Source organism: Artibeus jamaicensis, unplaced genomic scaffold, assembly GCF_021234435.1.
Source record: "Artibeus jamaicensis isolate MK-2021 breed Jamaican fruit bat unplaced genomic scaffold, CSHL_Jam_final contig_956, whole genome shotgun sequence".
Taxonomy (NCBI): Eukaryota; Metazoa; Chordata; class Mammalia; order Chiroptera; family Phyllostomidae; genus Artibeus; species Artibeus jamaicensis.
Window position 1 is genome coordinate 684,599 of NW_026522021.1, and position 25,124 is coordinate 709,722.

The 25,124-nt window shown below is 57.6% G+C and overlaps 1 protein-coding gene across 8 annotated transcripts in view; it reads right to left on the reverse strand.

The window, feature by feature from the left end:
* CUX1 (cut like homeobox 1) overlaps window positions 1-25,124 on the reverse strand; it is a 362,320-nt gene that overhangs the window by 1,067 nt on the left and 336,129 nt on the right. For 6 of the 8 annotated variants that reach the window (XM_053655326.1, XM_037139190.2, XM_037139191.2 and 3 more), the window contains one exon: window positions 15,383-24,676. In XM_053655326.1, coding sequence (XP_053511301.1) covers window positions 23,995-24,676 — 682 coding nt within the window. In that variant the 3' untranslated portion in view covers window positions 15,383-23,994. Of the gene's footprint in view, window positions 1-76; window positions 142-895; window positions 977-1,411; window positions 1,469-2,067; window positions 2,152-3,100; window positions 3,218-5,775; window positions 5,889-6,454; window positions 6,522-7,028; window positions 7,157-15,382; window positions 24,677-25,124 lie in introns of those variants that run through there. The other 2 variants (XM_037139195.2, XM_037139194.2) reach the window with 1 other exon arrangement.

A 25,124-nucleotide genomic window follows, 5' to 3' on the forward strand; every position in this document is an offset into this window, starting at 1 on the left:
ACAGAGGACAGAGGAGGAGCTCCGAGCTGCTGGGGCTCCGCGGGGGCCTGAGGTGGGACTTGGCGGGTGTCCTCACTTCTTGGCGCAGAAGGTGGTGCAGTCCCTCTCCATGCTCTCGCTCCAGGCCAGCTTGTAGAGAACCTGGCCAGGGGAGACTCCATGACCCACCTGTCCTGCAGGCCCGGCAGCCCTGTGGAGGGTCTCAGGGCCCAGGACAGAGGGGGCCTCAGATGCTCCTGTGTGGCCTGTTGCAGAGATGGTCAGACAGGCCCGCACACGGGCGCGCCACCCCTGACAGTCCTGGGTGCACCGCTAGCAGGGCCAGGGCACCCCGAGCCCTGGGGTCAGACTGGGAGCTCGGGCTAGCCATGTAGGGGCCATCGTGGCCGTGGCCTCCCTGGGGCTGGGGGTCTCCGAGGCTGGAGCCCTCCGCAGCCAGCCCTGTGCTCTCCGCTCCCCCAGCTCACGTAGCGTCATTAGGTGGCTGTGTGTGCTGTGCCCACGAACAGGAACGCCCCTCAGCACCTGAGCAGATTCACTTCAGAAGGTCCCTTCTTTGTGCAGCCCACCTGGCTGTCCCTTAGAGGAGTCAGTGAGACCCTCAGACTCCCAACAGCAGCCCTCCCGTCCATCAAGCCCGTCCAGGTCCAGGCCCCGGATGGAGTAGGCCAGGCCTCTTCCTCACAGGGGCAGGGCTGCTGCCCCAGCCACAGGGCCCGTTGGGTGGGCTTGCCATCCCCAGGGTGGGCTGAGGCCCTCAAAGGGGAGAGAAGTGGCGAAGAGCAGCTGGTGGGGCTTGGGGAGGCCTGGGTGCCAGGTCACAGCATCAGAGTCCCTTTCGCCCCTGGGAGTCAGGGGCGTGGGGAATGCTCTGCGGCCGCCAGCAGAGGCTCACCAGGAAGACCAGGCAGTGCAGGAACAGCGTGTAGAAGAAGCCGATGGTGCGTGCCATCTTGTTCGAGAGAACCAGCCGTCCCTGAGGAGCGAGAGAGGTGTGGGATGGGCACGGGACAGGCCTCGCGCCCTCCGGCAGGGCTGCCCGGGGCTCCTGCGGAAGGGGCCCTGGGGCGGCAAGGGCAGGGAAGGAAAGCAGCCGGCTTCCATTCCACTGCATTGGCTGGGGGCTTGGGCTCCAGGAATTCTAAGGAATGGCGCCCCCCCCCCCCCAGCAGGATTCCAGAATCTGACAAATGGTGCTCTGAGAGGAGCTGTCCCAGACGGGAAGGGGACCCTGTTCTGGGTCATACAGCTTATCTTGGCAGAGCATGTGAGGGGTCGGTGGCATGCCTGGGGCACCTCCAGACTAGGCCCGAGGGCACAGGTGGTGAGGGGGCCCGTCAGGGTTGGCATCCCTGGGGGCCAGAGACAGAGCTCGGGCCTCTCCTAGGTGGGCACAGGGGAGGGGTCTCACCATGCTGAGTGTGGCCTTGTCCCAGGGGCTGAGGCTCAGGTACTTCCGCTGCCGCTCCTGAAGTGGAGGGATAATGAGGAGAGGACCCTGAAGGACCCCACAGCCTGGGCTCACTGTGGAAGGGACCCTGCAGAATGCTGGGGGCTGCCAGGGGCCTCCCTGGTGCCCAGTCCGACTCTGCACGATGCCCCAGGCTGCACCTAGGGACGGCTGCCTCCTGCTCTCAGTGGTAGCCCTTTCTGCCATGGGACAGTCTTTCTGGGCAGGGCTTCTGTGGCCTGAGAGGTGGGGGAAGGGAGTTACAATGCTGTGGGGAGGTTACTGCAGGGCACTGCCACCCTTGCTCTTGCTCAGCTGCCTGTGCCCCCGGGGTGTACACCTGGGGTCGTGCATCCGCTGTCATGCACCCTCACCCAGCCATCAGGCAGGTGTTCCTAGAACTCTGGGTCTGCCCAGGGTGGACCCCAGGCCTTCATGGCACCACGGTGGGCACACAGGCTGCCCTGGTGGTCGCTGTGTGGGTGCAGTGGGAGCCTGGGCCTGCCTGAAAGGATTGGGGCTGGTGGAGTGGGGAGTAGGGGGTGCTGAGGCCAGGGCCGTGGGCGGCTTCCCCAGACGTCCCTGCCGGGTGCGGCCCAGAGGCCAGGCTCACGCACCCTCTTGCTGAAGGAGGAGAAGGGGTCCAGGCGCTCCTCATACTGGGACGAGTACCGCAGCTCTGTGTCGTCGCTGCCGCTGCCCTGTGGGGGTGGGGAGGAGAGACCGGTCACGGGGGCCAACGCAAGTTCTGGGCAGAGGGACAGTGGGCTGGCAGGGTCACGCGGGAGCCTCAGCAGCACAAAGAAGGTGGGGAAGGGAGGCCACAGTGATGGTGAGTGTGGCTGGGGATAGGAGTCCAAGGGCACTGCCCAGGGTCAGAGTTCTCCCACAAGGTCAGGGCCTCGGTGCCTCAGGGCAGGTACTGGAATGTGTCACACAGACACATTCCACACAGAGCACTCCCCACAGACAGGGCTGGGCCCCATGGGAGCAGGTGGGTTGGGCGGGGGTTGGATGGGAGCGCGAGGGGTGGCTGTGGGGAGCAGACAGACACGCACCCGAACCACGAACCACGAGAGGAAGCCCAACCAGCCTCCAGTGTTACCGGTTTGCACGGAGCATGGGCGCCCTCTGGTGGCCAGAGAAGGGAGCTAACGAGTGAACCGGGGGCTAGTGGCTGAGGGTCTGTCTCCTGGAGACCCCTTGCTGGAAGTGTCCCCGTGGTAGCCCTTCTACTGCCCGCCAGTGCCTCCACAGTCACAGAAGGGTTTCCTTGCATGAGATCCCCCTGTGAGGCCTGAAGGCTGAGTGAAGCCAGGGGCGGCCCTCCTGGGCCCAGAACAAAATGAGTAGTTTCTGCTCTGTTCTGTTTTTTTTTGGATGTTGGACCAAATTCTGGTATGGTTTACCAACAGCTGCCAGTGTGTGTCCCCTGCCTCTGGGTGTACCTCATTCCCTCCTGGCTGGTTCTGATGGATGAACATCTCCACCAGGGCCCCACTGTGGGGGTCTCCCCAGCTTGGGCAGACACCTGGCAGGCAGAGGGGTTCAGGTGGCCTGGTGCTGCCCAGCAGGTCCCTGCCTTGGAGTGCTGGGCCCCCTCTCTCCCTGCCTGGTATCCGTGGGGCTGCACCTGCGGAGCACACTCACCCGGCCAGGGTAGCTCTGCAGGAACTTGATTTTCTCAAAGAGCTTGATGTTGTCGGCACGCAGGCTGTCCAGCTCACTCTGCAGGGCTTGGATGGTGTGCTGGGCCATGCGGTTCTCCTGTGGGAGGCAGGGCGGGTGGGCAGGCTGGCCGGGCCAGTGGTAGGGGGTGGTGGGAGAGGCCTCCCTGCCGGCACAGGTGCTGTTCTGCTGCCTGGAGCGGCCTCTTTCCCCGGGGCCATCTCTTTGACTTACCGAGACCCTGTTCTCAGCTTTTAAAAATTATTGACATAGAATGCATATAATGTAAATACCACTGTTTGTAAGTTCACAATTCAGTATTTCTTTTTAGTATCTCCACCATTTCACCCCACCACTCCCAGAACATCTCATCATCCCAGTAAGAAGCCTCGTCAGCTGTCACCCTCCACCTGCTGGCTCAGTGCCTCCGCCTGCGCTGGACGCCTCGTGTGAAGGGAGTCAGACGCCGTGATTTTAACGTTTGCCAATCCAGGGGCAGAGTGAAATGGGGTCTCAGCTTTCATCTTACTCAAGTCCTTAAATAGGCTTTTCCTTCACATCATCAAACATTCAAACAGGACTAGAAAAGGACATGGCAGGATGGCGATTCTCTCCCAGATTAAACACAGAATTACCAAGTGACCCAGCGATTCCACTTCTGGGGATACAGCCCAAAGGACTGAAAGCAGGGTCTTGAAGAGATATTTGTACACCCACGTTCCTAGCAGCTTTATGCGCAGTGGCCACGAGGTGGGCGACCCAAGTGGTTGCTGACAGAGGAACGGATGAACAAGGGTGGTCTGTCTGTGCCATGGGATGTGGCTCCGCTAAGGGAGACGGAAATGCTGACACCTGCTACGAGGTGGAGAAAGCTGGAGGACACTGTGCTGAGCGAAATAAACCAGTCACAGAAAGACAGATACCGTGTGATTCTGCTCCTGTGAGGAACTTAAGAGTGGTCATTCGGGGAGACAGAGGGCAGAGCAGGGCGGGGCAGAGCGGGGCGGGGCGGGGCAGAGCAGGGCGGGGCGGGGCGGGGCGGGGCGGGGCGGGGCGTCAGTGTTCCAGGGCGCAGAGTCCCAGGTTGGGAAAGGGTTCTACATATGGATGGTGGCGAGTGTACTTAATGCTACTGAACCGCACACTTACAAACGTTTAAGATGGCAAATTTTATGTTATATGTGTTTTTGCCTCAAATTTTAAAAGGTACGTGATCAAAAGTCTAGATTTTTAAAGCAGAAGGTAGAACACTTGGCACTTTTTTCTCTCCCACCTAATTTAGTTTGAAGGCCTTCTTTTAAGAGCCGCACAGCATTCCAGTGCGTGGGCCATGGGCCACGGGTGGGGGAAGCGTGTGGGTGTTCCCGCCCACGGCCTGTGCAGGCAGTTGCGAGGGGACCATTCCTGGCCAGCCCTCGTGTGAAGACTCATGAGCCTGGGTCACAGGGGTCCCCCTGGATGGGCCCACCCTTGTCACCGGACCAGCACTGAGCCTGGCCTGCAGGGGGCGCTCAGTGAATGTCTGCCTGCCCCGGTCTGAGCCTGGAAACTCCATGGGGGGGGGGGGGGGGGGGGAGGACTGTGAGTTTAAAGAGGAAGGGTCTAGAACTTCTATCACCAGGGCAAGCAGTGGCTCTTGGAGAAGAATGGAGCCCTTCCTGGCTCCTGTCCCTCCTGGGAGGATGGTCAGGGGGACTTGGCTCTACGGGATGGGGGGTCTGCAGAGTCCCCAAGGCCAGGATAGTGCCACCTCTGGGTGCCCCCCTGGTCTGTTGCTGGGCCCTCCGCACTCTGGATCCAGTGGGGACACCCTGGAGGCTTTACAAGAAACTGTGTGCCCCTGCTCCTTTGACTCCTGTCCCTCTCCCGTCCCCTGTCCCCAACCTCTCCGTCCCCTGTCCCCTACTCCTCCAGGGCCATCGCCCTCCTGCTGGTGCCCAATCACCACCCACGCACCAACAGCGCCTGCGCGGAGGTGCCTCAAGTTAAAGGCCCAGATGCCGTGGGACCAGCCACTTCTGCAGACCGCCCCTTTCTCACAGCGGCCCTTCAGGAAGGCTGCCAGCCCGGCGCTGAGCAGCCAGCCCGCTCTCTCAGCCCCACAGAGCCCCGAGGCATCTCTAGACGGTTCATCTCTATCGGTCTCAGCAGACCCTCCTGTCTGCAACCTGCTGCCGCGTCTCCACGCCCATCTGGTTCATGTGGTTCTTCCTGGATGGCGGCAACCCCTCCCCAGCCACTGCCTGGGGCGCGGCCTCCGTCGGGAGCTTGTCGTCCGACTGTTCCTTCTGACCCCTCACGCTGGCAGTGTTGTTCCTCTGCTTAACTCCTTCACTGGTGCCCCAACCTGGCGGTGAGGCACTCGCCTGGCAACTCTGTCTTCCCACTGCAGCCCTGGAGTGACCTGGAATGACCTCCCCTCCCCGCTGGCCTGTCCCACGTCTCTGCTCAGGTAGTCACCTCTGCCTGGGACGTCCAGCTCCTCTTTCAAAGCCCAGCGTGGCACAGCCTCCTCCGGGAAAGGCCCCCTGACTACAAAAAACAGTCTAGTCCAGTCCAACTGCAGTCCATGGGCTGTGACACATCTGCCCAAGCCTGAGTGTCCCCCACTGAGTCTTCAGACCCAAGGAGTGTAGGGGGGGAAGCCCGTGACTCACAGCCTCCAGCTCCTGGTTCCGGGCCCGGAAGCGCTCCCGCTGGCTGGAGATGATGGAGAGCAGGGAGTCCACCTGGCCCTCGGGGAGGGTGCCACTGGCTGGTGCTGAGGGTCCTAGGAGGGAAGGGACAGTGTCTTGGGGTGGCAGGAATCAGAGCCTAGCAGGGGCCTTCAGGCTGGGGGGTCCCAGTCCCGTGGAAGCTCTACCTGGGGGGCAGGGAGGGGTAGAACGGGAGAAGAGGGGCCCTGGGAGACGAGGCCCCATCCACGCTGTCGGAAGGTCGCCCTGAAGCCCCCACCCCGCACTCTGTACTTGGATCACAGACCCTGCGTCTGTCGGACTGGGCCTCCCAGCTCCAGGGCGAGCACAGGGACTCTGAGGGCAGTGGGAAGCAGTGAGTGTCTCCCACCCAGGTTCTGGCCTCCGCACTGCAGGAGGCCGCCTCCCTTCCAGCGCTGGGAGCTCTCTGGCGACATTTCCATGCCAAGGCCTCCCAGGAGAGCTGGCCCCCACCCACCAGCCCTGTACAGGCCACTGGCAGGGTCAAGGGCGTCAGGCCTCAAGGGGCCAGTGTGTCAGGCTGAGGCCTAGAAAGGCAAGTGGGACTAAGGCTCCAATGGCCTTCCCTGACCCCAGCTGGCCCGTGGCTGCACGAGTCGCCAGGTCGGTCCCTCCTCACCATAGAACAGGGCCGTGGCTTCTTTGATGGGCTCTGGGATCTTCTCCAGGTTGTGCTCAGCTGCACCCTGCAGTGGGAGGAAGAGGTGGGGGAGGCACCTTCACATGCAGCACTGAACATCCTTCCAAGGCGCCAAGCAAAGTAGGGGGCAGCAGATGGGCTGGTCTGGTGGCAGGGGCGGGCACAGCGGTGGCCACAGGAGGGCCTGGGGAGGCCGCTGCACACGGGCTGCCAGGCGAAGGCAGGGTGACCCTGGCCTGCCAGCCAGCCTGCTGTGTGTGTCCTGGGCCTCTTCATTTATGAAGTGTGTGTGTGTGGGGTGACGTCATGACCTCCAAGGGCCCTTTGGGCTCCAGCTGCCCATGATCTTGAGGCCTCAGGTCTTCTTGCTGTGAGATGGGTGGTAACCCTGGCCTTGCTTCTGTCCAGAGCTCCAGGGCAGACGTCCAAGCTTGTGCCTGCCTCTCTGCCCGGCCCAGCTTCCTGAATTGGGCCTTTGGGTAAAGTGAACAGGCAAAACCCAGAGGAAGAGCCCCAAGCAGGTGGTGAGGGGGGGGAGTAGGGATGGGCTCACCTCAGCGTCTGGCCGCTGGATGGACTGGATGGTGCTGAGGTCTTGCTCCAGGCGGGCGATCAGTGCCCTCTGCTCAGCGGCTGTGGCCACGGCCTCGGTGACATGGACCTGCAGCTCTGCACAGCGCCCTGTTGCCAAAGGAAGACGTGGTCATCAGAGGGAGCCTGGTGGGGCCTCGGTGCCATCCCCCGCCTGCCTCTCCAACCTCCAGCCAGTGAGCAGGACTCCCCGGGAGCCTCAGTGAAGTACCGGCGGCTCCTTCTCCACCTCCCACTGCCCACGGGACCACCATCAGAGGGGTCAGCAGGGTCAGGGGCACCGCTGGCCCCAAGAACTCTCTACACCCACAAAATTGCCTGGGTAGGGGAAGGCACCCAGGTCAAGGGTTTAGGAGGAGCTGGTTGACTCTGGCTCTTCCACGACCGGCTGGGTGAGCCCGGCCAGCCTCTTCCCTCTCCAGGCCTCGCTCTGCTTGTCACCAGGGGACAGAGGTCGAACACGAGCCCCAGTTTTCTCCCAGGCTGCTGCCCTGGGTCAATGTCCAGAGGAGGCCTTGGGGGTCACAGGGGCAGAGAGAAGTACAGGAGGTGTGGGGATGGTGTGAGGGGCCCCACCTCTGGAGCCGACACCTGTAGCCTCTCACCCAGTTGTCCCCAGTACGTCGGTGGGGACGGGGTGGAGCCCCAGGAACCACTGGACTCACAGCCATGTCCCTCTCTGCTCCGCCCAAGTGCTGACTTTACCACAAAGCGAATCCAAAATAATTCTGTGCGGAGATGTTCCTGCCCTTTTGGGAGGTGGGAGATGTTGGGGCGGCCTTCCAGCCCAGCCCCAGAAGGAACCTTCAGCAGCTATGGCAGGCAGGACTGTGGTGGTCTGGGAGCAGGTGGGCCTGAGTGTCAGCTCTGCCTCTGCTTCTGGTTGGCTGTGTGGCTCTGGGCAGCTGAACTGCTTGGTCTGGGTCTCACTTGTAAAATGGTGAGGACAACAAACCTTTCTCAGGGCCCTAGAGAGGGAGGCCCAGGCCCCGAGGCACAGGATGCCACCCTTTGCGGGCGGGGGGGGGGGGTGGGGGTATGTGTGTGCGTGTGGATAGCATGGACACCAGGGGGCACTGTGGCCTCAGAAATGTCCCATAAGGTCCCAGGTTGTGTAGTACAAGACCAGCTCTGAGCTTTCCTGGTGGACTCACCCCTCACCGTGCATCCTGCTGGCCCCTGGGGGTGGGGGGAGGGCAACCCAGGCCTGGCTGGGCTCAGGCCCCTGGCCAGGGTAGGGGCGCTGGCTTCACCCCTACCGTCTCCATCTCCTAGGTGCCTACCGTATGCCAGGCCCTTTACACACCTCGCAACAGCCCAGTCAGTCTGGACAGACAAACTGGGGCCAGACCCTGGGGTGCCCACCCCAGCCACGTCCGAGCCCTTCGCCGGGGAAGGCCTGTTGGTTCAGAACCTGAATAGATTCCTTCCTTCAGGGATCACTGACCCCTTTTTGTGCCTGGCAAGCAGGTGGTGTCAGCAGAAGTGAGGGGTCTGAGGTAGGGCTGGGGGAAGAGGCTGGACTCAAGGGCAGGGCCAAGCCAAGAAGGGAGGCCTGTGGGTGGCAGGGCTGGGGTCTGGCCTGCAAGAGCGTCATGCAGACCCTGTGGGCGGGAGGCTGGAGTGCCGGGGCCTGCTGGCCTGGGGCGGAGCCCGTGGCGCCAGGCCTGCAGGATGGGGCTGCAGAGTCGCCTTGCCCCGCGACTTGTGCTGAGGAGGCGAAGTGGACGGAAGGCGTGGTGAGATGTGGGAGAGGGACCTTGGGAGGGGACAGTTCAGTCTTGGCCACTGGGTATCCATAAGGACTGCCGCGAACAGGAGCACTTCCAAAAGTGTTGGGACCGACCCCGTGGGGGCGGGCAGGCAGGCCCCAGCCCAAGTGCAGTGTGTGGAGCCCAGGAAGGCTCAGGTGAGAGGCACCCCGCTTTCAGGGCCAGGGGCCAGGGCCAATGGGGAGAGCCTGTGAGAGGTGGCCCAGCGGGGTGAGCCCTGTCCTCAGAGGCTTGCATGTGGTGCGGCTCAGAGGGGAAGCACGGTGAGGGTTGGCTGCGATGCTGTGAGATGACAGCATTTTACTTTGTCACTGGCCACAGCCAGGACCCTCTGGTAGGAGCGGCTTACAGCCCCTGAAGCCACCCGTGGGCATGGGGGAGACATGGGGTGCCCAGACTGGTTTTTCTGTGTATCCGTGTCTGCGCCTGTGGCTAAGGGAGTGGGAATACAGGTCCCCCTGACAGCAGACTCCCCATCCTGGGCAGCCCCAGCCAGTTGGTGCCTGACACTTGGTCACACAGGCCTGGGGAGCCTGCCGCTGCTGCAGCAAATGCTCCCACACACAGGGTTAGCCGCTAAACTGATCTCTGGGGGTGCAAGGCTGAGTGTTGGGGTAGCTGTCCCTGAAGGGGTGGTGCTGGGTGAACTGAGGGCTGGCTGGCCGGCATTCACAGCAGACATGGAGGACGGCTTCCCATGCGTCCCAGCAAAGAAGCTGGGTGCTAGCGGAGCAGCTAAGGGAGCCCGTGTGGGGGGAGCTGAGCACTGCCCTCTCACCCCCACCCGCCCCTGCCCTGTTCTGTCCCAGCAGCAGGCGCATTGAGAGCTGCGGTGAGAATGGCCAGAGCCTCCTGAAATGCCCACGTTCTCAGAGGTGACCTGGAATACACCGGGAAAAGAGGAGGCAGGAGGCAGGATGGAAATTGAGAGAATATGTTAAGGCACCAAGTTGGACAGGGTCCATCCATGGGTAAGGAGGGGTCACTGGTGCCCTAAGAAAGGCTGCATGAGGCCCTGGCCAGGTAGCACAGTTGGTTAGAGCATCGTCTCAATACCCCAAAGTTGCGGGTGGGCTCCCCGGTCAGGGCACATAAAAGAAGCAACCAAGAAAGACGCATGAATAAATGGAATAACAAGTGCTCCTCTCTCTCTCAATTCAATTAAAAAAAAGAAAGACTGAGTGAGGTAAGGGCTGGATTGAATCTGCTGGTGAGAATTTGGTCCAGGGAGTGGTGGGGCAGGAAGCAGTAGGGGTGTGGAGGAGGGACCTGGGACCACTCTGGACAGAGGTCCCAGGGGGCTGCAGGATGGGCAGAACCTGGTGGGAGGGGCGGGCTCAAGGGGGAGGGTCTTTGGGAGTATAGAACATGCAATGGGGAAGGGCCCTCTGGAGGGGGAGAGGCCGGAGTGGGGGGAGCAGTGGGGGGAGTGGAGAGAGAACTCCTGGCCTCTTTAAGGTGGCAGGGCCCTTGTGAGATGGGCCCATGGCAGCCTCCTATCCTTAAGAAAGTCCACAAAATCACACCCTTCTGGGAGAATCTGAGGTTTCCTAGAGGATGCATTTCACAAGGGGAGAATCATCAAAGAAAGGTCAAGGTCAAGAGTTAGAAGGCTGGACTATGACTTGAGGTCAGGGCACCATTTCTGACTGCAGACTGATTAATGCAGACCCTTATCATGACTGGACGTATCACAACGGCAAGGCCTGGGGCGTTGTGTCCACAGCTTTCTTGAGGGCGGGGGCTCCGCCGTTATTCAATCAGCCGTGGGCCAGCCAGGCGGGCGCTCTGGAGCTGCTGGACTCACACCATCTCTCAGCTCCGAGGGGAGCTGAGCTGCCCACACATCCACCCCGCCCCTGCCTCCGCACCTGTCTGTCCCGCAGGTGACCGGAGGTGAGCCCTGAGCACTTCTCATGCCCGCAGGTGCCAGCCCCTCACTCTCATGCAGGGGGTCCCCAGCAAGTGCCCCCCGTCCTGCAGCATCAGCCTCTTCTTTCCACTGGCACACAGCCAAGCTCTTCTCCCGTCCGACTCTCCCTCTGGACTCCACCGCCCCCTTCAGCAAACTGCCTGAAGGAGTCGTCTGTTCTGTGGTCACTTCTCTAAACCCCGTCAGACTCAGATGCCACCACATCAACTGCCCTTGCCATGGTCACACGTCCCTGTGTGCTCAGCCCTAGCCTTGCTGACCCATCTGTGCCCGCTTCCCGGTCCCTGTGCCCTCCTGGGCCTCCTGCCCTGCCAGCCGCTCCTTCTCAGCTTCCAGCGCCCGTTCTCCTCCCCTGAGCTGAGAACCCTGCTGCCCCAGGCACTGCCCTGCACGCGTTTCTCTTTCCTCCCAGTCACTCTGCCACCTCGAGTGCCACTGATACGCCGATGACTCTCCAACGGATAGCTCCAGCACACCCCTTTGCCAGGGCTCACTCTCTACTGGGATGTGTCACTCAAACTTCACGGGGACAAACTGAAGCTTGATATCGTCCTCCCCCGCTGGTCTGCTTCACCACTGCAGGGCCCCCGAATGCAAGGCCATTCTGCCCGGGCCCAGACCTAGCCCTTGCGGGGTATCCACCTTGTCTCTCACGTCTTGCATTTAATCTGTCCCAAGTTCTACTTTTGGCTCTACCTTCAAAGGACATCCAGAACCAACCACTTTTCGCCACTGCCACCACCTGGTCCAAGTCACAACCGCTCATCTCGATTATGGCAACAACCTCCTCACTGGCCCCTCACCCCACCCCTCACCCCTCACTTCCCCACCCTCACCCCTAAAACCGAGTCATACAGCGGCAGCCAGAGAACCTTTTAAACAGCAAGATCAGATCACACTCTGTTCAAACCCTCCAGTGGCCCCCACATCCCTCTGTGCAACAGCTGAAGCCCCACCACGGCCGCCAAGGCCCCACCAGCTCTGTGTCCACCTTGTCTTTCCAGTCTGCTGGTCTGTCTGGCTGTGGTGACTTTGCTCCAGCTACACCGGCTCCTGGCACATACGTGCCACAGGGCCTTTGTACTTGCTGTTCCCTCTGCCTGGAGTGCTCCTCCCTTGGATCTGCACGGTTCATTCCTTGCTTCTGCCAGACTGTTCAGGTGACATCCACACCATGAGGCCTAGCCTGACCACCTGACTGAACACTTGAACCTGCCCACTTGCTCCCGCAGGCCCCCTGAGCTTATCTTTCTCCCACGACATTTACACGGTCAAAGCCACTGTGTAACTGGCTCTTATGATGTTAACCGTTTGTCTCCCCTTAGAAGGGAAGTTCCGTGTCTGTCCCCTGCAGTGGCCCCAGGGCCCAGAGCAGCGCACGGGTGGCCCTTACAGTGAGCTGGCTGACTGGCTGAGCGGGTCCCAGCCAGCAGGGAGGCACCAGCCTGGCAGGGCCCAGCCACCTCTGCCGGTCCCACCACCCGACGTCAGAAAGAACAAGCCTCACCTGGAGCTGCCCCCTCCTGGTTTTGCTCTTATCACAAACGTGGTTCCGCACACCCTTCCCCAGCACAGCACTTGCAGTCCCTCTGACATGCCTGTGTCCCTTTCAAGGCCACTCCCTGGAAGTCCTGCCCTTTCCCAAGTAGCTGACCAGATGCCCCACAATACCAATGAGGACCAGCCCAGGCTGGGGTTCTGCACCTGGCCTGGCGCACGCCCCCGGCACAGAGCAGTTCTCAACGGCTGTCTGCCGACTAGATGGACGAGGGAGCTCCGTCACTCTGACCTCAGCGCTATTGATACCTCAGCCAGGTCATTCTTCGTGGGTGTGGGGTGGACTGTTCTGTGCATTGTAGGGTGCTTATCAGTGTCTCTGGCCACTCTCGAGATGCCAGTAGCACCCCTGTCCACTTGTGACAGCCCAAATGTGCTGTCCAGACATGGCCGAATATGCTGAGGACAAAGTCACCCCTCGTTAGGAACCAAGGTCCCAGAGGATCTGGTCTCTTCAGACATGGGAGGCTTCTGGGTGTGGCTGTGAAGGGGCGGGGTTCAGCCTTGACAGATGCTTAACCTAGATGGGCCCCTAAGAGGGAACTGCCTCTGTGGAAGGCACAGCCCCCTCTCCCCAAGGGCCAGGAGCAGGCTGGGACCTTCCTTCCTGTCTGTGACTGAGTCCAAGGGTGGCAGCCTCAGCCACCGAAGGATCCTGAGACTCGAGTCTTCAGCAGGGGGCTGAAGAGAGAGCTGCTGGGCGTGGGGGACTCCGCTGCCTGAGCTGTGAGGCTGGCGGCTGCGGGCCCTGGCGAACCTGGGGGACGCCTGGCCCCGTGCAGGCCCCTCCTGCGCTGGCACGAGGCGGAAACAACCTTGAGTGGAGGCAGCTGCGGCAGCCACCGACCTTGACGAAGCGTCACCCACGTGGACGCGCACGACGAGCACGTGCGGAGCGCTCGCCGTGGCGGAGCAGCTCACGCACACTGCCGCTTAGTGGTTTCCGCAGCGCCGTGAGTCTGGCTTTATTATATTCCTGTTCACAGGATGGAAACGAAGACTCAAAGAAGCGAAAATCATTCATTCTTTCAGAAAACATTTCCCGAGCACCATCTGAGACTTGCCCAAGGTCACCAGCTGGTAAGAGGCGCTGGGACTCCGACTCCAATGCCGCTGGACCCCAAGGAAGGGCCCCGATGCCGGCGCCTCAGGGAGTGGGGCGGGGCCCTGCAGCCGAACTCCCTGGAGCTCCGCCTACCCGCCCCCCCAACCAGCAGCTCTGCTTCACCTGTTCACTAATACTTTTGCTTGAAAAACCAAAACCAAAACCAGAAAGGCCTTGTCTGCTGACGCTCCGAGAGTCCCGGCTTCTCGGAAGAGACAGAGACTCGTGAAATCCCTGCCCAAGGCCGGGCAGGGGCCGCACCTCCCACTTCCATGAACACAGCTCGGCGCGCTGGGCGGGCCAGACTCGGGTCAGGAGCCTGGGGCCCCGCCCACCCCACCCCAATATCACAATGCGAACTTTCCCATCAGCTACCAACACCCCCACCCTGCAGGAGCCAACCCCATGCTGAAGCGGAAAGCAGCAGGCTGCGTGCCTCCTGGAGCCGCCACCCCACCCGGGGCCACGGAGGAAGAAGCAATGGTGCCCCCCGAGGAGGCCCTTTGAAACGCAACAGACAGGACCAGGGCGGGCAGACGACTCGCTCCCTCACTTGGGTGACTCTATCTCCTGGCCCTGCCCTGTGTACCTGCAATTGCTTCCTCAGGGCATCAGACGCGGCACATTGCCTGGTCAGACCCACCTCACCACAGGGCCAAGCGGGAGCCTGCCAGGGAGGCCGAGCTGGGTCTGCGTGGGGCATCGCCCACTCGCAGCTGCAAGGCGACATCTGGCTTCCTTGGCTGCCCTGGAGCTGGCAGTTTACAGAAACAGAGTCAGGCTCGCAAAACTACAGGCGACCGCTGCTTTGCTTAATTAAATCTCACTTTAAAAGCGCTTAGGGAGAATTTCTGGGTGAAAGGACTGTGCTAAGTGGGTTTTTTTTTCATTTTACTTTTTAACTTAGCTAGTAGATCTTAAAAAAGTGGGGGTGTACCTAAACAAGCGAGCAGAAAAGCAGCAGAATGTGAGCTGAGTTAGACCTCAGTTTGTCAAACTGATGGAGCCCTAGTGGTTTTATGCTAATTTCTTCCATCTTGGTAGGAGAGGGGCAGAAATTAAGGGGCAGCTTTAGACATACCCATGCCCTTGGGTGACCCTGTGAGACTTGGGCCTGCCGGTTCGGGGGGCCTGGCACTGGTGGGAGTCTGTCCCAGGCTCTGGGACTGCCTGCTGGAGGGAGGGTTGAGTCCCGTGTAACTCACGTTCCTGTCACGTGTGGGAGCTTCACAACCAAAAACTACAAACTAACGCACAAGGAACACCTCCCGGTCACACAACAGTAAGGATGGCGGCTCTCTCCAACCCTGCAACTCTCAAGACGAGGAACGCCAGTCACACGCCTGTGGGCCACCAGCGGCCAAATCTCCGAGCTCTCCCACCCCAGTCCTGAGCAGGGTGAGAGAGACCCCTTTCAGGGGCCAGACCATGGCAGAAACCCACACGACACCGTTCCCTCCTTCTGGAGTGGGAACACACCGGCCTGCGTTCACAGACACCCTCTGCACATCACAAGCCAAGGGCGCACTGAGAGACCCTCACAGAGCAGGTGGAGGCGGCTGGCCGTGGCCCTGGCCCTGGGCGCCCAAGCCCATTCGCCGTGCTGCGGCCACAGCCCGTGCCACGCATGGCGGAGTGGACCCGGGACAGTCAGCGACACAAAGGTGCCCACACAGTTAGGGAGACAACAGTGAGCAGGGACTGTGCGTCTGGACAGGAGACTGGGCAGAGCGGCCTGCGGGCACCGCGATCCCCAGGCCCCCTGCCCAGGCCCGGCTGTCTGCCGCCGCCTGCCAGGGCGCCGCACACGCGGGGAGCACGCGAAGGTGGAGGAACGGCCGCCTCGGAATGGCAATGCTGGAGGGGCCTTTCGGCCCCGAATAACAGTGTTTGCTGCTTCTCAGGCCAGAGCCTTTTAAATAAAAACGACCCACACATTCTTATGTTTGTATAAAAGATATTTACTTCAATTATCACACCTAGGGTGCTAGTGAATAATAATAATACATGGTGTGAGTTTCATACAGTGATATTGCTTCTCCATATCATATAGGGACCGTTGTACAGTGCTGAGAACGGACATCGTATGGCTAACCAAGGACAGAAGGGACAACGCCGAGGGGCGGAGCGGCGCCGCCCCCACCCCCATGCCAGCCGGATCGGCTTCTGACTCTTGATGTTGAAAACAAATAGCAAGAAATAAAAGTGTTACTAGAGATGGGTCACAGCAGAGGCTTCTCAAAGCTATTTGTACAAAAAAAAAAGCTTTTTTTTTTTTTTGGTCAATTGGGGCTCTGAGGATTTTTTAAAAAGTCTGTGATTGTGAGTATTAACAAACGAGCTCTAAAAACATCTAAGACTTAGTGCGTTACAGAAAATATAAAATACTGCTAAAATGTAAGACACCACGATACGCCAGGGGGAGCTGAGCTTATTGAGAATTCTCCGGAAGAAGTCCGCTGCTCCGAGAGCGCTGGGCTTGTGCTGTGTTTAGTAGTCTGGACGGGGGCGTGGCTGCCCGCTCGCAGGCAAGTAGTTATTGCACAATCGCAAAGAGCTGGGTCTTCCTCAGTGGACAGGGGCGCGGGAAAACCGCCGCTTCTTTTCCCACTGTTACAACAAGCTATCCTCAAGTGCTTTACGAATTTTGAACGAATCCTCACATCTCCAAAATGCACAGCATTTTCTGAGGGGGTCTCAGATGGTGGGACATGAGATGCCCGTTTTCTCAAGGAAAGAGGCAGAAAACGGCTCGAGAGAGAGAGAGAGAAATGCATAGACTAATTAGAGAGAAATGCAAACCCTTTTGGGGGGGACAAGGGCAGTTATTTCACTGGAGGGCATTCTTTCAGAAAGATGAGAACAAACCCAGGGCCTCCAATGGTTTTCAGAGAAGGGGAAAAGTCATGGCATGGAAAGTGAGCCGGGAGTCGGCGGGCCCCACCGGGGAGGAGGCAGAGGCAGGGGCCGGGCTCCGCCTGGGGCAGGAAGGGCCCCTGCCTCGGCCTGGGGGGCTTCCTTCTCTGGTGCCCACGAGGGTGAGTCCACAGGCCCCAGACCAACCCCACGTCACCTGCACGGCCCAGCACAGCAGCTGGGTGTCTTGCTGGCTATGCTGCTTGCCTCAGAAAGCTTTGTCCACATCTCACCTCCCTCGCATTTAGCCACCTCAAGGGGAGGAGAGGCCCCCCCCTCGACTCCTTGGTGTGGGTCCTCAAGCCACAGCCGAATGAAGAAACACCGTTGCTTTAAAAGATGGTTTTGACCAAATTAGTATGCAAGAAAAACGACAACAACAACAACAACAACAACAGCCAACTAAAACACGCCAACCCACGTGAGCCTGGCAAGAAACCACTCTCTCTCTCGGCGGTCACAGCCTGGGCCAGGCTGCTGCGCCCTCTCTGCCCGTGGCTCACGGAAACTTCATGAACCCAGAAGTCTTACAGAGGCTCTAGGAGGCTTTGGGGGAACTGCGTTTTCTGGAGTCTCCTCTGCAGCTTCTCCCACGAGTGTTCTCCAACTCGGCGTTTCCTCACACCGGTAGATTTTTGTTCATCGACTCTCGTTTAAAAAGTCAGACGCGAGGATACCACCAGCTTTTGAGCGGCTACTCTGGAGGCAGATGCCTGATTCTGCTGGAGAAGCCCCCTGTGCCCCCAGTCAAATCCCCAGGCCCTTCGGTTCTTTTTTGGGGGGGTGGGATGGGGAGGGCAGGAGGCAGAAGACAGTAACCACTGGAGTGATAGCAAAAAGCATTTATAACAACAACAACAAAACAACACAAAACGACAATATACTCCTGATAAGTACTTAAATGATTAACCTAATAATAAATAGAAGAGGATAGAAATAATTTTTTTTCTCAAGGAAATATCCTTTTATAATTATCCTCATGCACACTGGCAGGTCAGTAGCAGTCAATCCATCTCAACAAGAAAAGGTTAAGTGCTGGAAGGGCTGGCTGTGGTCTCACACTGCAGAGGCTCTCAGCCGCGGAGCACACAGGCCCGCGCCCGCCCCCCCGCGGTTCTGGCCACGCACGCTGCGGGCCGAGCTCAGCGGTCAGAGCCAGAGGCATACCGGCGGGCGGGCGGGGGGCCTGTTTTCCCTTCCGTTCATGAACACATGGAACTACAGTGAACGTACTCATCCACAACCTGAATCGTCCTGGTCTAAAGCTTACTTTGAGTTCATTTGGTGTGCAATACATTATCTCTTAAAAATGAAGAAAAATGATTTCTATTGCACAGAGCTTTTACACATAGTCATCTATTTAAGTGCTTTCTGTTTAAAGCAAACTACAAAAGAAGACAAAAGGAAAATGGAAAAGGGGGGAAAGAGAACTCTGAAACAAAAGCGGCCCCGCGCCACTCCCGTCTGTCTTGCTGACAGGAGTCTGAGTTCGCCGACGGAAGTCCCCGTACTTCCGCGCACACTGTGCTTCTGACTGTTTTCCACAGGGACGTGGCCGTGACATTGGGATATAAGGCACCTTTCCTTTCTGCTCACAGAAAGCTTGATACATAGCAAACAGCATATTTTGTGGTAAGAAATTAAAGCCTAAATGCTACAAAAGTTACAGTAACACAGACTACACTTCTTAACAGTGTTGGATAAATTAAAATGATCACGAAAAGCAACTCAAAGGCATTTTAAGTTTAATAACGGGGTTTGGGGAAGTGCACATTTACGCACAGCCTAATGTCTTTCTCTCACTAGCCTTTTTTTAGGATTCTTTGCCTACAATGCCCAACTTTTGAAGTTAGCATTTTGGAGGACACTAGGCGCTTTGGAAATGTCTTGTTAAAGCTAAATGTCACTTCATCCAAAAATGAGAATGGAGGTGATGTCACTGCCAGTGTGGACGCAGTATCTTTGGGGGGGGGGTGGCGGAAGGGCAGAAGCCAGGCCTGGGTGGGTGGGAGCCGTTCCGATGGGACCGATGCGGGGGGGGGGGGGGGCTGCATTTCCTTCTTCCCTGACCAAGCATGAGCTCTCGGCAGCTGGGCTGCTGGGGCAGGAAGGCTCTGGGGTGGGGCCCGTTTTGTCCAGCGGGCTGCTCCCCGCACCCTATCCTCTGCTGTCTGGATTCACCCGGATGGAAATGGAAATCAGACTGTCAACCCGGATGACTCTTAGTGCGCCGGTCAGCCTGTTGTCCAACACGGCGGAAGTGGAACCTGTCACGTCAGAGTTTCGGGGCAGGAGCTCTGCCTTGTGGGCCTCGAAGGCTCCCTTAATGCCCCCAAGGCCCGAGCGGGACCCCGAAGCCCCGGGGGCATTTCTGCCTGTGAGCTTTTCCTGGTGACGCCCGAGCACACGATGATGGCACAGAGCACACGATGATGGCACAGATCTCAGGCTCCCATTTCCAAATTCTTTCTATCAGAACACTTCGGCCACCAGAGTGGATGGTCCCAATTCCAACCAGCAGCAGCCCTAAGAGCTGGTTTTCGTTAGCGCTGGGTGGAACTTGGCATACTCTTTGGGAAAGAAAGGGCCACGTGACTGGAGATTGGGCAAGTGGGCTGCAGAATGCCATTTCCTCTCCTGCCTTTGAGATGCTTCCAAAGGAGTGTCACAGTGGAGCTGAAGTCACAGCCTCCCAGAGACAATAAAGACAGAGCTTCTGATACCAGGTAGGAACCCTGGCGAAGTGTCCTTAGGTGGCCATTTAGGGGCAGCCCAGGGCAAGGAAAGCGACTGTGATGGAGCTAACAGCTGAGTAGGGATGGGCAGAAACAAAGGCAGGCCAAACACAAGTCCCTCTGAGGCCTGAGGCTGCCCATCTGCCAAGGAAACAGCTGATAGATTTTCAAGAACAGGTGGAAGAGAAAAATCCGCGTGCCCACAGCTGTCTGTCCGTGTCATGCTCAGAAGAGAGAAGATGCCTGCCCATCAGGCCAAGGTCATGGATGCCACCCTTCTAGCTTTATCTCTCCCCGAAGCCCACTGGCCGCATGGTTCTGACGGGTGTGGGGGGAGGAGTGATGTCAAACGGCAGCATGGGTTAGTGAGGTAGACGGGGACATATGAGGATTGTGACAACTGAGAACATCCAGGGAGGGAACCAAACCTCTAGCCTGAAGGGACCTGGCTAACGCCCACCACACACGCCAGAACCTCGCCTTGCCACACCCCTGCTGGCACAGCTGGCGCGCTGGCCTCCAAGAGCAGGGCCTGCAATGGCTGTGAGCAGACCCTTGTTTTTGTGGGCCTGCTGAGAGGCACCTGTCATGGTACATTTAAGGCAGAGGCTGCTGCCCCCCAGCTCCAGGTCCACTAAGTCACGATCGCTGTTTCACGGTGACCTGACCCCAGGGTGTGCGTCTACCCCCCCGGCTCCTCTGCTATTTTCAGTGAGGTTTATTTCTTTAAAAGCAGGGGAATGAAAAACAACGCCCAGAGTATCAGCTGAGTTCATTGATTACTCCTGTGTGAAAGGGCATGACTTTAGGAGGGACTGAGAAAGCCGGCCCAGCTGTGGCTGCCCAGGGCGTGACTGCCGCTGGATCTTAGGGAAGTCAGCTGGCACGACCTGCCTCCTGCCTGGTCTGCTCATGTACTGTGCGGCTGACGCGCCCTGGCCCAGGGGGCAGCTGGACCCCAGGGAGGGGAGGGTCCCTCATGCCAGAGAGAGCGCCGAGTGCCATTTAACCTGAAGATCCACAGCACTCTGGGTCTGGACCATCAGACCACCAGCCGGCAGACCTAAACGTCCACATCAGACAGGATGGTCTCCACATGGGGAGGATGAAGATGCCAACAGGAAGGAAGCTGGGCAGGGAGGCGTTTGTGCTTAGGAAGTAGAGGGGGGCCGCGCACGGTTATTTGTTGCCTCAGTCACTTTCCCAGACACAATGGCCAGGGTTTGAGAGTACTCGTACGGGTCAAGATCCTGGCATTTCCCAGAGACTCTTCCCAAGCCTGCGTCTCAGGGCCATCTGCTGACCATCAGCCACTGTGCACTGTGGTGTTCCTCAGGAAGGGTAGCTCTGAGAATAACTGAGTTGAAGTAATGGCTGTGGTCATCTTTTCTAAAGTCTGGTGGACAGAAATCACAGACATCCTGACTGACGTGGCAGTTCGAGCGAGTTGGTCACTTGGGAGCTGGGTGGTGGGAACGAGCGGGCGTGGGTCTGGGCCAGAACCCACACCTCCCACCGCAGACACCGCAGGAGAGTGCGGGCAGGGACCGAGGGTCGAGAGGCCGACTGTGAACACTGATTTTATGCCGAGCCTCCATTTAGCCAGCTAAGTAATGGCAAAAACCTTAAGTTATGAACATTGCCTCCAATTAACAAAAAGCAGCCATTTAAAATGGTATAATGGAGCTTGTAATTAAGTGTTAGTGTTTTATATGGAACCGTTTTCCCCAGGAGAGAGGTACAAATCAGCTTTTTAAACTGATGGAGCGTAAAGAGGAGGAGGTTGGCTGCTTGTGGGAGCTGCTGCTTGTGGGAGCTACTGCTTGGAACGCCAGCCGGCCGAAGGTAAAGCCCCATGGAGAGGACGCTGTTCAAGGCACTTGAATATTGCTTCTCAAGATGAAAGCTCAACCCTTAGACTCAAACTGAGGGGCGCAACAAGGAGGGGGACGCTTGCCCCCGCGGACAGGTTTCTCTTACTTAGTGGCAGCTCTAACAAGTATGACAGACAGCGATGGCTTAGACACAAAGGAGAACAGGGTTGGGATGGCAATAAAAAAATAAATAGAGAAAAAATACAAATACAGAACTGCAAGCAAAAATTTAACCAACTGATTGTATCGAGCATCCAGATGTAAGTCTGGCAAAAGAGACAGAATGGAAATCAACAATAACCTAGTTAAAAAAAAATCCCAGCACAACAGAAATGACTAAATTGCTTGGAAGAGCCAAAGTGGCTGTTTTAGACTGTTACTATTTGGCCACTAGAATGAACAAATTTATAATTTTCCAATTTCCTTGCATTTAATACCTCCATAAATAACAGTCATGCCTTTAAAACTAAAACACTACCCTAATATTTCCTGTTAACTCCCTGCTTTTGATTCTGATGAAAATCAGATATTTAGTGACTCATCACACACGATGACAAAATTCCCTCGAGGTTTTTGTGGAGAGGACACCACAGTACTGTCAGGGGCTCTGCTCCTCGCTGTCCTAAGGGTCACTAACGCAAACTCGCTCTTCTTAATGCGCCTGCACTGAGCCAGATGTGAATCTGTTTCCCCTTAAGCTCCTCCATTTTGAATTCTCTTCTCGCTGAACCAGACCTCAAGTTCAGAGATGATCCAACCATCGAAAGACAGACGGCCTGCCTCACAGCCTCCTAGAGCCTTCTGAAAACTTCTCATTCATGAAAAGGCATTGTCTTTAGTGTAGTGACTCTTAAATCTGTGAAAACTTGAACTAAGTGCTGCAGTTGCAGGTTAAAAGACTGTAAATGAAATATACAATTTCTAAAATGTCATGCAAGAAATGTGGTTTCACATCTTACAGTCCAAGTCCTACAAGGTAATTGATACAAGCACACTGAGGTGTGATAGCGGGAGCATACCTCGAAACTCGTAACTCCCTCCCACCCCCAAATCAAAAAAGATAATATTAATTAAACTTAAGAAATAATGAATGCACCATTAAAATGTCATCCAAAGATGTTGACCTAAGACAAAGGTTTCAATGATACACAATACGGTCAAAAAGTTTTCAATCAGTAATATACAGTATGACAACTACATCTTGTAAATTATACCCAATACTGCCGGCAGTCTATCCCTCTAAAGAATATTTGCCCCTTTCATCCCTTCCTAACAATCAGATAATAAAATACAGCACCTATAAATAAGCAAAAAAAAATATATATATACCGAAATCATCTATTGTTAGTTTAAAGATATGGCAATAAAGGAGTCTAAATTAGCAAACTTGTAGAAGCCATAACTGAACAGCTTATTGAAAAAAGGTGGCAGTAATGCACTCTATGTGTGCACAGGTACTTAAGAAAATACACAGACGTATAAAATTGCACACACGCACACACGCACACTCGCATCCACCTCTATTCTCACGCATATACACATAGACAACAGGAGGAATCAGAGACAAGTTAGACTCTTGATTTGTACTTAGGCTGACCTAAAAGACTTAGTAAAAGACTGCATAAAAGAACGTCCCGAGAGGCAATATGAATGAAGAGCGAATGGTCTGGTCTGGAAGTAAAGAGTATCAACGTTTTGGTGTCAGTGTGGGCCATCTCTATGGGGGTGGGAGCAGAGCCCAGAGTGCCACGTTCTCTCTTCTTCAGGGAAGGACGCTTCCCACGACTTCAACAGTCATCAGTGCTTGTGGTGGGAAGGAAGGGAAAGAGAGAGTGCGCGGGAGCCCTGCCCGGGCCCGGGGAGTGGCGTCCCCTGGTGGGGCTCAGTCCATCAGGCGCCTGGGAGAGTGGTGTGAGGTGTGGTGCCTTCTGTGCCAAGGGGAACTGCTGCCTGCGCGGAGTGGGCCCCGTCGGGCCCCAGAACTGTCTGCCGTGACCTCAGTGGCCTACTCTTTCCTCCTTTCTTTAAATGCTCACACATGTGCAGACACACTAACACAGACGTAGACACCATAAATTAAACAAAATGAACAGGTACATGCTACAGTTCTAACTTGTCTCCTAAACCTCCGAGATATGAGGTCTGATCAGCGTGCTCTGCGGTTAGAGGTTAAAAAGCAGATTATAAAATACCTAGATTCGGATCTTTTCTTTTTGTCCTGATTTGGCCTAGAATGGAGTGTATTAAACAGACCCTGGTCAGCAAAAGCCCAGAGCCAGTTAAAGCTATGGATTGATGTGCACTACAGGTCAGGTTCTATTCACGTACAAGAAACACTACGTCAGCTACCACAAAATTGGTTATTTTCCTGATGTGACTTTTCTTTTTGTTAAAAAATATGTGGAGTAAATGTGTTTTATTTTAATTCAAAGCTTCAAACGAGAAGATTCTTTACTTGAAAATATTTAGGAATCCAAACTAGTGTGTTTAGAGTCGGTTTGACTGTGCAATCTCTTAGTGGCAACTGAACAGCTACAAAAACTTTCTTTTTTAATTTTTCTGAAAAATCCCCCCCCTTCCTGGTTTAAGAAGATAATAGTGTATTATCGCTCTGAAGCCATTAGATGGCAGATAAAAAGCCCCCTTTTAATATGTGGGTTTGATTTTTTTTTTTTTTATAGCCCACACGAAAGAGGAGGGCGCAAGGCAAAGCTGTAAGAGTTATTCCAGAACCTGTGGAAATCACTTAGGGCAATAAAAAAAACACTTCAGGGTACAAAAAAGCTCGACTACACATTTCCGTTTTCTTCCTTGAAAACACGACATAGATTGGGCTTAATGCTCCTTTGTTTTCTATATGCACCTTGGCCTATGGCGATTTTGCCCTGTGGCCCGCAGGGCAGTAAGTGCGCAACACGGTCCTGGCCGCGGAGTCGGCGCCCGCCCCTCCGCCCTGCTCGGCGGGCTCGGCCGGACCTGGCCCGGCTCCACTCGGCCCGGCCCTGCTCGGCCCTGGGGGTGGGCGGACGGCGCCTCTCAGAACTCCCATTCGATGGGCTCCTCCCGGCTGGCGGCCTTCTCCAGGCGGTGGATGATGCTGTTCAAGTTCGCGGCCTTCTTCTTCCTCAAGGGGTTGTCTCGCGAGTCCCTGGCGCCCGCCGCCTCCGGGAGGCCGAAGAGGCTCTGCAGCGAGCTGGGCCTGCGGGCGGCCGCCGGCGCGCTGGTGCTTGGCAACGCGGAACTCCCGTCGGCGTCCCGGGCCCCGCAGGGGCCCTCCCCCGGCGGGGCGGCTGAGGTAGCGGCGTCCTCCCCGGCGGCGGGCGCGGCGGCGGGCTTTGGCACAGGCCTCGGGCCGTCCGCGGGGCCTTCGGGCGGCGGCGGGGCCCGGGCTCGGCCCTCGTCTGCGTCGTCCGGGGCCGGGGTCCCCGAGGGCGGCGCCTCCGCCTTCTCCGAGGGCCGTGGCGCCTCCTCCCGCTCCTCCGGGGCCGCGACGGCCTCCGCAGGCCCTCCCTGAGACTTGGTGGCGGCCGCAGGGCCACCCGACTCCTCAGTGTCCCCGGCGCCCGGGCCCTCGGCGGCCTCCACGCCGTCACAGCTGTCGCCCTCAGAGCTGGGCGCCGCCCGGCTGCTTCGGGCCGACGGGGAGTCGCTGGCCCCGGCCTGGCCCTGGCTCCCGGCCTGAATCTCCTCAATAAACAGTTCTCTGCGGATCCGAGACCTAGGAGACACAAGCAGGGACAGCACCGTGAGGTGGCCGCTGTGCACAGGTGGACACCGGCCCCTTCCCTGGGGCCCGCCGGCCTTCTGCGGCCCCTGTTCCAGCCCAGTTGCTCCGCACCGAGTCTCACCCGCCCGCCCTGGCATAGCCTCTGCAAAGGCTCCACCTGATGCCCCCCGAACTCTGTACCTTCGATTAAGCCGTCCGTTGGTTGGAATGCCAGTCCTCCATCCCTTAGGATGGAGCATGGACGTTACATATCCAGTGGCACCTCCATCCCAACCCTGCCCGGCCTCTGACCAGGCTGCCAATGGCCAGGTCCTGTTACTCTGCACATGCCCTGGATGAGCGCGGGGCTTACTGTTAAACAGTAAGGAATGCTGAGTAATTGCAAATGCAGGATGAGCAGTAACCACTGTTTCCTCGTCAGGACTTCATGACAGAGAAC